General features: G+C 33.4%; 1 protein-coding gene across 4 annotated transcripts; it reads right to left on the bottom strand.

Annotated features, from left to right (window-relative positions):
• Positions 1-423: 423 nt before the first annotated feature.
• On the bottom strand, positions 424-8424 carry LOC128206967 (adenosine deaminase AGSA-like). Of its 4 annotated transcripts, none has more exons than XM_052909722.1 (4): positions 8218-8424; positions 6069-6377; positions 3671-3848; positions 424-3273 (listed from the first exon to the last, which is right to left on the bottom strand). In XM_052909722.1, exons 2-4 carry the CDS (start codon positions 6249-6251, stop codon positions 1688-1690), a joined length of 1947 nt encoding a protein of 648 aa, XP_052765682.1. In that variant the 5' UTR covers positions 6252-6377; positions 8218-8424; the 3' UTR covers positions 424-1687. The 4 variants fall into 4 exon arrangements, with proteins under 4 accessions (XP_052765682.1, XP_052765683.1, XP_052765681.1 ...); XM_052909723.1 differs by lacking the exon at positions 8218-8424 and adding an exon at positions 7101-7966; XM_052909721.1 differs by lacking the exon at positions 8218-8424 and adding an exon at positions 7331-7966.
• Positions 8425-10497: the final 2073 nt, after the last annotated feature.

Genomic DNA, 10497 nt, shown 5'->3' with positions numbered 1-10497 from the left:
ACCCACTGACATAAAAAACAATTGGTTCATCTGCTGGTCATGGCGTTCTTCAGATATTGATCGGAAACCGATTTTCAGCTTAAGATTACCACCAATTTGACCCTTGATCGACTGATCTCAAAATTGAAATAGTTCATCTGTTGGTCATGACCAATCATACTACCAAGTTTAAGGTCTCTGAGCCAAAGAGTTATTCAGATATTGAATGTAAACCGTGGGGACGCAAAGACAATCAATCAGATAACTTTATGCCACCCTTTGGGGCATAACAATCCGAGGTGCTGTATTATAGACATACTAACAAGTATAAACTTAAAAAGGTTTAATGTTTTTAGTTATAAGTAAAGTGTGACACAAGCCTTTGATGAATAAATGAAACATTTTACTCTTCCAGTATATAAGGGTTATGATAACAAAACAGGAGCATATATGAGACATTTATTCAAAGTCATTTTAACGAGTTAAATTTTATTTATTTTCAAAATAAGCATTTCTGATATTTAAAATGAATCTTATATGATTGTATACTCAACAATTAGCAAGAATACAATGGTCTTAATAAACAAATTGTTCTGTATTGAGAGAAATGCAAGAAGTACTTATTACAGCAGCATCCTAAGTAAATTTTAGATATTTTCAATTAGTTATAAAGAAAAAAATGATATCTTTCCGAAATCATATACGAACTTCAAAATGTTTTCACTGCTTCAGCATAGAAATAAAAGTAGATGTGATATTATTTTTTTTATCTACATTTAACCACAACTATTCTATATGTTTTAAGTCCAATCCCAGTATATTTTAGTAATGAAAACTCATCGACATGTATGTATATCAAAATGACTTCCCTAACCTTTTTGACGTTTTTAAACCCCACGTGTAACAAAAAAAGTGCATTTATCGCAAAAACAAACCGAAAGTATAGTCTAATTTAGTCAACGTCAATACGAAATTTGCATATCACGCGTCTTTCTCAATGCAAAAAAAATATAATTTAATTAAGAAGTAATTTGTTTAGATATGTTTTAAACAAAATAATCAGACAGTAAATTTTATAAAATATTCAATTGAAGGCCGACATTAATTTGAAAAAAGAGGGTAATTAGACAACGATACGGCCATGCTTATTGCAAAGCTGGGCTCCGTACAGTTACCACTTTTAATCATTTATTTTATTATATTTTATGATTTTTCAAGTTTCCCTATTTATTAGGAATCAGATTATTTTAAATAAGCAAAACATCCTCAGAAACTTTTTATCTAAGCTTTGATGAATCGGGTCCTAAGGCTGGTAGCTCAAGCTATAATAAAACTCGAAGCCTACGAGTTTGGGGACAAATTATTAAACACCCATAAATGTGCCCATATGTTTTTAATAACGGTATAAATTAAGACACACCCGGTACGTTTTTTTGCATCTTAATGTTTCTTCTTTTCTTTAATCAGATTATACAATTGATGGTTCATACAGTTTTTTTTATCAGACATATTTTATAGTTTATTTTACAATAATAATGTTGGCTGGTCCATTTTGATCACTTGACCCTCCATGATAAACATTGAAAGCTATTCAAAACTAACGTCCACGCGACGTCAACAAGAAAGACTGATACCAAATTGTATAGAACAACTTCATTTACTGCTGCGTTTAAGATACATAAGTCAATGTAGATGTTCGAATATCTACCTACCTAACGACCATCATAGGTAACTGATTTACAAACCCATGGTAACTTGTTTCAGAAAATGTAAAATTCAGAACTGTGTTGTTTCCACTCTGGAATGTTTTGCCCGAGTCAAATGAAATCCTGAAATCCACGCTGTGACTGTGTCCATGAACAACAGGGGTCGGACATTTAACCATACTTGTATGCACAAATTCACCTTTTGTGTGTGTTTTCCCAAACTGACAGACAATGTCCTTGCAGATTGCTCTTTGGAAATTTCTACCAAAGATCCGAACGCTGGTGACATTTTTGATTGGGCCTTCAATTGGAAATAACCTAAAGACTTTCGGGGTGGGTTGACTAACTTTAAGGTCACATGCCTCATGTTTAATGTCCGCAATAAAAGAGTCCCATGCAATTTGCCATTTCTGAAATGCATTTATTTTTTCGCCATCATCCATTGAACTATAAGTGAATGAGTTGTTAGCGAGTTGTTTTAGGTCCTTCAAATTCAGTCCCCAAGCCATGAATGCTTCATACCAGTCTACTGTAAACTCATTGTAGCCCATTGTCCCTGGGTCATCGGCTCCCAAAACAACTGGTATTCCAGACCGAATAAAGGTTATCGCTGGGTGGTGACGCTGATCTGGAACATATCCTAGCAGCATGTTACTTACTGGATTTGCTTCCACGGCGATTCGTTTTTCTTTTAATACTTGCATGAGATAAGGGTGTTTTATGAATCCCAACCCGTGTCCAACTCTTTTTGAGTTAAGTATTATGGCCTCATATACATTTTCAAGGGTAGACATCTCGTCATCAGGATGGATCGAGGTCAGCAGGTCATCCGGCCAGCTTGTTTCCGCGGTGTGAAAGTAAAAAGGTATATGCTGATTCTCGCCCTTTGCAAAATCATCTATGAAATGAAGAAGGGAAAATCCTTTATCTTCTTCAGAGATGAGATCAAATCCAGACACAATATCCGGATATTTCTTTCTTAACTTTATTGCACGGTCAATGTCAAGCATTACACGCTCTCTACTCTTATAACGTTTTCCGACGACGATATCTCTGTAGCCAATGAATTTTGGATACACAGCCTTAAATTTAGCAAGCTCCTCTCGAACAGTTGTAAACCACGTATCTCCTTCGTCATCTAAGTCCAAATACTGGTGGCCACCTGGATACGAATCGTTAAGGGCATACAGACCGTAGCCACTTAATCTGGCCTCCAGATACTGAACATTTTCATCTAAAGCTGCTTTAAACATTGCCTGCAAGTGTTGGCGTACATATCCTTGAAAATATACGAGGTTATTTCCCGCCATTGAAAACATTGGTCCCATCTCTTTCCAGCGTGTCTCTGAGTCCGTCGGACGCGATTTTGCCCTCTGGTCCATGACATTAAGCAAGGTGACGTGTTTTAGTAAGTTTTCTTCACTATAGCGAGTTGTGTTTGACAAAATTCGAACCCAGCCTTTCGGTGGAGTGTCATAAAAGTTAAGCTCCCATTGGTGAGATCCGTTCTTGGTATTAACACATAAATAGTTTATTAGGTAGCTTCCGAATATGATATCAAGCATAACCTTCTTGTCAAGTATGTGACCTGGAAAGTGGTACAGCGTATATGTTGATTTTTTTTTTTTCAATCTCACATGTAAACAAACGAAATCATTTATGAATGTCAAGCTAATTAAACAAGAAGCAAATTCATGTTGACTTATTTCGAGAACTTAAATTCATGCATATAAACTTGTGAAGGTTTCGAACATTATTTTGAAAATGAAACCTATTTGTAAACATTTCCTTTTTAACTTAACTTGAATTTTTTTTTGAAGTACAAAATGCTTTATATAAGTTGCATACTGTTCAGTTTTATCATGACATTTTAAGTTATGAAAGGTTTTATTTAAATGCTCTACACGAAACCACAGTATCTGCACTTTACTTTATCGTACATGCTATCCCATGTCCGTCAACTCAATTGGTGACTGCTGAAATACCTTGATGAAGGTGCATATTTCCTCCTTTCGGTAGTTTCTTCAACACGGTGTATACTTTCGACGCCCGAATCGTTGGGAGAACCAGTTCGATAGGACGGGACGGTGGAAAATCGTGTCGGGTTCGCTCGAGCTCTTGGCGTTTGAGGAAGCCGAGATAATTGTCAGCGATAATTTCGTCCTGCAATAATGGTAATGACAGTTATGATAATTTATGGTGGGTTTTATTGTAAAAAGAATCCAGTGTCATTGACATAAACCTATAACAACATCCACTAAACAGTAAGGTACAAAATACAACAACAGCGATTGGCAAGGACGTTGACAGATATTCTATGGTGTAAACATCGTTGCATACTCGTATTTTCCTTTTTGTATTTATTGTATCGCAGATACAGAAGTTCCAATGCTAATTGTAAATCTTAAAACTGTGTACATGCGCCATAGTATGATTAGTACCACCATTGACCTAACACAAGGTATGCATTAAATTTGTAGTTGTCTGAAAACTTGTTTCTACTTCGGTGTGTTAACAAAGCTACAGCGTCCTAATACATATCTTGCCTGCTATTTCGTTTTTCACTGTAATAGAAAATTCCATGCGCTATAATTTTGGAGTCTATGACAAACAAATAAAAGCGATTGAAGAACATGTGGCAAGTATTTTTTCTCATGTTTCCGCTCCAACAATGCTCCCGGAACTACTGTAGTGTAGCCATTTTGTTCCAGGCTGGTAACATGTCGTATGACATCACAAAACAAACGTCATCATGGCATAACTAAAATGATATTACTAAAAATGCCAATACGAGTTACGTCTCCGTTAAAGAAATCGTACTAATTTATTCCTTCTATAAACGGCATTATAGTCTAAATTCGATAATACTCATTATATCAGTGTCACATTTACAGATATACAGATTGTCTCTTACTTAAGTAGCTTGATTAGGCGACTGGGAAGTCGAATGTTCAGGGGCCGTGTTCAATAAGCATCTTAGTGAATATTTTCAACTTAGTGAAAATTTCCTAATTTTTGACATTGATTATTTTAGAAACCCGCTACATTCATCAGATGCATTCATATGCATATATTGTTTAGACCATTTTCTTGCTTATTTTCATATTTTTGGAGTACAAACATTGTCGTTTTCTAGAAATTCAAATTAGAAAAAGGATTTTTTTTCACTTAGTTGAAAATTGTTACTAAGATGCTTATTAGAAACGGCCCCTGACCTAAGGTTAGGGTAAACAAGCTCATCATCCACCTAAGAGATTTAAGTCCATGCGCAATATTTTTGTCAACAGCTACTTACTCTAGATCTGGTAAATGCGCCAATGCCTGGTCGTTATATATGTTAAAATAACCCTTCATTGAAAGTTTCAATACGCTAACAACGCTAACATTTTTCTTTAGCTCAGTGATTGGTAAAATTCTTAAAAAAGGCTTTTGAAAACAGCGGACTTGTAAAACGTTAAAATCAAGATATTGAAGTTAATGAATTATATCAGTGCAACACGCACGGTTTTATTTCCTCTTATCTAAATCTTAAGTTTTTAAAATAAGAATTTTTAATCTGCAAATAATTTTGTCTCAAAATAAAAAGTAGATCATTTTGTCACGAAATGAGAAGAAATGTTTATAACCATGGTTATGTTGTTTTTGTCATAAACCAGAATGCCTAGAGTATCATTATTTTAATGTTATTATGAACTCATCAATCAATCGTTCTATTCGAAATTATGACTGAGAGATGCAAAGTTATTCATGTATTTAAAGAAAGATGTTTCTTAGTAGCATGTATTAAATACAGTACAGACCTACGTTTCTGAGGGCATGGAGCATATTCAGTTTACAAACATTACATCGAACCTGGCAGATACATAAATTCATTCGAACCTAGATATTCCTTGCTGTTTTAAACCATTAAAAAGATGCGAGATACAATATGTTTCATTTATTCATCATGTACGCTTTCAGACTGACATTAATTTTCTGCATACACGTAATTTGGAAGTTATTTATTACACGTTTAAATACTTTTTAAACATGAATTGGTTATCTTGCACTGGAAATAGAGCCTGCACATCATGTTCTAAAATGCGTTAGTTTTAGTCTCTGATATATGGAAAACGCTCATGCAGTCTAGAATAAAACAATGCAAACAGGCCATTTTCTGGATAAGCCCAAGATATATTCTGGTCTAGCTACGCCCCTACTGAACGGACACCACCATTACCATTTGACTTCAACTTTAACGCACTGACAATATTGCATACATATATATGCTCATTTCTAATTTATCTTTTATTATTGAACGTAGTGAATATCCCATTATGTTATACTCTCATAAAACATAAAAATATTATATATAGTGCGTAAAATTGTGTTGTTCCCACATACGTTTGTTAGAACAATGTTGTTGTTTGCATGCTCCTTCTCTTTCTCCTCCAAAAGGTCCCTCTGTCTCGCGAATTTGTACTCCATGTAGCCTAGCTTCGATGTCTCTCCCATACAGAAACACACACAAACTATCCACACCAGCAATTGTCGCCAGCTGCACATGTTGGTAAAACACAGCTGCATTCAAGCGATCAATGTGCCTTCAGATTATCTGTTGAGGTTTTCGAGATTTGCTCATCGCCTTTTCTTAAACCTCAACAATTAAAGATGGCTTCCATTAAGATGTGTCTGCCTTTGCAGTTTTTGAGCCTGAAAAGTATCAACGAGTTGGCCTAAACTTGAAGCATGTAGAAGTTTTAGGGCCGATTGTTCAGAATAACTTTGTTAATGTCATCGTTGTTAACTTTCAAATATTTACGACGTCGAAAGTTTTACGACGACACGGGTGATCTGCAGTACTTGTAACAAATATTGAAGCAACTGTTTTAGCTAAATTCATTTAATTAAAATCTTTCAGTTCACCATGCAATAGTTCACCTTATATAATTAACCTTGTTAAAAACTTTCCGCCCTTAGTGTACTAGTCTTAATACAATGAGAAATACAGAGACAAGCTCATCTGCCATACACCAACGATGACCCTGAGTGGCAATGGTTAAAGCTTTATGAATACTAAACGAGATACGTACAGAAACATGAATCTATGAATTATGATAGACAACCATAGTCAAATGCTCAACGCCAAATACGCACAGCAGCAGTCAGACGGTTGAATTCAAGATTTCATTCGATTGGGGAAATACATTACTTAGTGAGGGCATGTTGGGGTTAAAGTTATTTATAAGTTTTCAACCTAACCGTCTTCCCGGAACATTTATCAATTATTAAAACTTATAACAATAAGCCTAATCGAAGCCAGCATCAACTTGAAGACGATGAATAGAAAGTAATTCAAAATTTTAGTACTCCATGACCAAATACTGACATTACATGCAAAACGAATAAATCTAGCCGGATATACACTGACATCACCTGCAAACGAATAAATCCAGCCGGATACACAGGAACAAGTTTTAAAGTTACGATACAATAATTCAAATACAGCTATCCAACATTGTTCGCCTTAGTATTTCAATATTTAAAACTGTGTGCTGTGAAAGTATTTAAGATATTCTTTAGATTGTTGATTTATTTTCGTTTTGATTCACTTGATTATGTACTGTGAACGTGGTATTAAATATATACATGTCTTGTTTCCTTACCACGATGATTTCATCACATGGCGGTTCATGGCGTTGATTGAATTCTAAAGCAGAATATTTAACTGAATACAAGAAACACTTGTTATTATCGAATATGTCCTAAAATCCTTCTTTATTTACAAATGTTTAGCATGTTTTGAAGGAAATTGCTGCATATATTCATCACAAATATATAATTGCTTTCATGCGATGAAAACATTAGAAATAAACAGATCACATTACAGGTAACATGTCGTTGTATTCTGTTTGTTGAATTAGTAAATTTAATTCCTTTTCGTTTTATTTATTAAATGTTTCGTTTTGTTTTTTTAAATATTTTTTATAAAACAAACGTTTCCAACGTAGACAAACACGAAAGTACAATACAAATATTTTGTATTATAACAACAACTAGCTTTTAATATTTTATAACACTTCTGAACGTATTCTCTACTTCAACATGCACACTTTAACAATAAGGAAGTATTATTCATAATCACTGGTGTAACAATGTTTGTGCGAAATAATTTCCTGTGTATGCGGCATAAAGTGTCACTATGAAATACTTTCCTTAACGCATAACGACATGTACAAAAGCATAACTAATTGCATTCAGTTAAAGCACAGAAGAAAAATGTCACCAACAGTTAAGATTGAATGTCAAAATGCCTAAACTAAATAAATAAATGAAAATATATGGGATGGAAACAACAGTGATAGATTTGTATCCGATTAGATGATAAACTGTATTTGACAAAAGTAGATTCAAAAAAGTAAATTTAAATATGAACTTAAAATGGCCTCTACCCTCCAGTGAACGTAATTAGAACATTCGATAAATATAACTATAAAAAAGCTACACAAACTAGATATTTTTCAACAATAGACAAATAAATTAATTATCATACCGGCATAACATCGCCACGAAACAAAGTAAACCAATTTCTATCTTAGGCCACACCAAATTAATAACTTGTTCATCGGATTTCCCGCACCTATTTCTTCAGAAAAGCATTTTTTTATCACTTGCGCCCACACAAACTAAAAAAAGGGTTATTTTTTTCACGAGCGCTAATTTGTTTAGCAGAATGTAGCCTTTCGATCGTAACAATTATCAAAACACCGGCTCAATCATGCAGCCGCTCTAATTAAAGTCAATGAACAATATAGACCCGGATACAAGCGTCTAGATGATCGAGACTAAATTGGCAATATGAAAATATTTTTCTTCCCGATTCTTGAAAATTACGTCAATAAATGACAATTCTACACCATTTAAAGTTTGATTAAAATTTGGACAAATGTGTTTGTTTTAATTTGGCTCACGCTAATAGTAAACGTATATATACTGGGCAAGATGTGCTGAATTCTATCGTGAATGACAGTGATTATCCAAAGTTTAAATTTGGTTCGGACTTGACGGGAATTCGGATGACCGATAGAGTGAAAAGACAGTTTCCAGTCGTTCATCTATACCTACTACACATGTCCAGGTAAAAACTTCAGGTGTGTTTTTTAACTTCTTTGTTGTTTTGCTGTTAATATAGCAAATATGATGTATTTTTGTATTATTTGTTTCCTTTAAAAATATTTATACATTTAATGATTTATGCATGTTTTTTTTTGTATTTTGCTACATATCAGAGTATAGTGTTTATTTAATTCATATACAATACATGTACAGTAATAGAAAAATAAAGTTTGGCCAAGAAACGAGCATCACCTTTCTTGTGTTATCATCAGACTGTGTCAGTAATGCATACTACAATGAACATTTATGTATAATATTGCTTATTAAAATTTCAGCTTCCTCTGACCCAGCGGATCATGAAATTCCTGTCCCGATGAGGCAAAAAGGGTGTGCTTGTGGTGGAGGCCTTGGTCGTTAATGAGTCAATGTTTGTGGACAGTAGGATGACTCTAAAAATTAACCTGACTGACATTCATATGTGCTTTATGCAATCCCATGAGTTTTACCATTCACACAAAAACATCAAACAAGCCGGATTGTGTATATTTTGTAAATATTAGTCAAAAAGGATAAAAAAGATGCAAGACTGTGTGCTTGGAAAAAGGTATTAATTCCACTTTGTGTTGCGAATAAATGTTTGTAGATTTTTTAGATGTTGATGTGTATATTTAAACTATATATGGCAAACATTCAAGTGTTATATATTTATGCTGATTGTTTTTTTTTTATTTTTTATTATTAAATATTCCACATTACAATTGATCATATACATACGTAATGTATAACGTATGGTGTTTATTATGTAATGCTTATTTAAGAAGTGAAGGTGGTGTCGATACAGAAAAGAATAGACATTTTTATATTGTTAAACAAACTGATAAAAAAAGAAAATAAAAGACAAAAAAGCAGAGATCAATTTTAAACTAGAAAAACAAATAACAAGTAAATAAAGAGTTTATAAACTACGAAAGGTAGAAAGAAAAAAAAGACTGTACTAGAGGGTGTTGCTTAAATGTAATTTTTCTTTTAATACATGCCATTTTTGTTCGTGGACTGTTAGTTTGTCATTCATAAATGCAATTTCATGTTCGATTTTGTATCGCAAAACCTATGTAGTTTTTGAAAGCTGTAAAAGTTGGAGTAATATCTCTAAGCTTCATAAAGTATATCAAATATTTCAACAACACAATCAAGAAATTAATGAGATGACTAAAATTTGATTTTTGAAAAAATCCAAAACTTATGATTTTAATATTTAGATTAATTGGGATATTTATTGACAAGAATAGGTTATTAAGATTGTTCCACAAATTTTGTACAAGTCTACATTTCCAAAAAAGATGTTCCATTGTCTCTATATATTCTGAACAAAATTGGCATAAGCTGGAGTTTGTGAGCTTGCATTGATATAGGTATCTGTTATAGGTAAGCCTATAAAAGTATTTGTACTGGAAGGTTCTTATTGTTGTATCAATGGTGCATGTTAATGGCAATGTAAATATTTTATTCCACATAATTGTCTCGAAATCTGTTCCTAGAATTTGATTCCATTTATCTTCTTTACCATGGTTTGCTTTAAGGGTTTTTATTTGTAATGTATACAGAATTTTATTCGGTTTTTGCTTAGTATTTTCAACCTTTTAAACAAGTGAGACTATGTCATGATTTACTATTGATTCTTCTTTTAATTTATGATTGGTTTTTGTCTATGAAAAAA

The sequence above is a fragment of the Mya arenaria genome, chromosome 10, assembly GCF_026914265.1.
Source record: "Mya arenaria isolate MELC-2E11 chromosome 10, ASM2691426v1".
Lineage (NCBI taxonomy): Eukaryota > Metazoa > Mollusca > Bivalvia > Myida > Myidae > Mya > Mya arenaria.
The sequence above is the reverse complement of the archived record's forward strand: the minus strand, read 5'-3'. Positions and strand labels throughout refer to the sequence as shown.

Coding starts and splice junctions, on each gene's coding strand:
- LOC128206967 (XM_052909722.1), bottom strand. CDS start 6,251: ATGCAGCTGTGTTTTACCAACATGTGCAGCTGGCGACAATTGCTGGTG. Junction 3,849..6,068: donor ACAACATTGTTCTAACAAAC/GTATGTGGGAAC, acceptor CCATTATTGCAG/GACGAAATTATCGCTGACAA. Junction 3,274..3,670: donor AAATATGCACCTTCATCAAG/GTATTTCAGCAG, acceptor ACCACTTTCCAG/GTCACATACTTGACAAGAAG.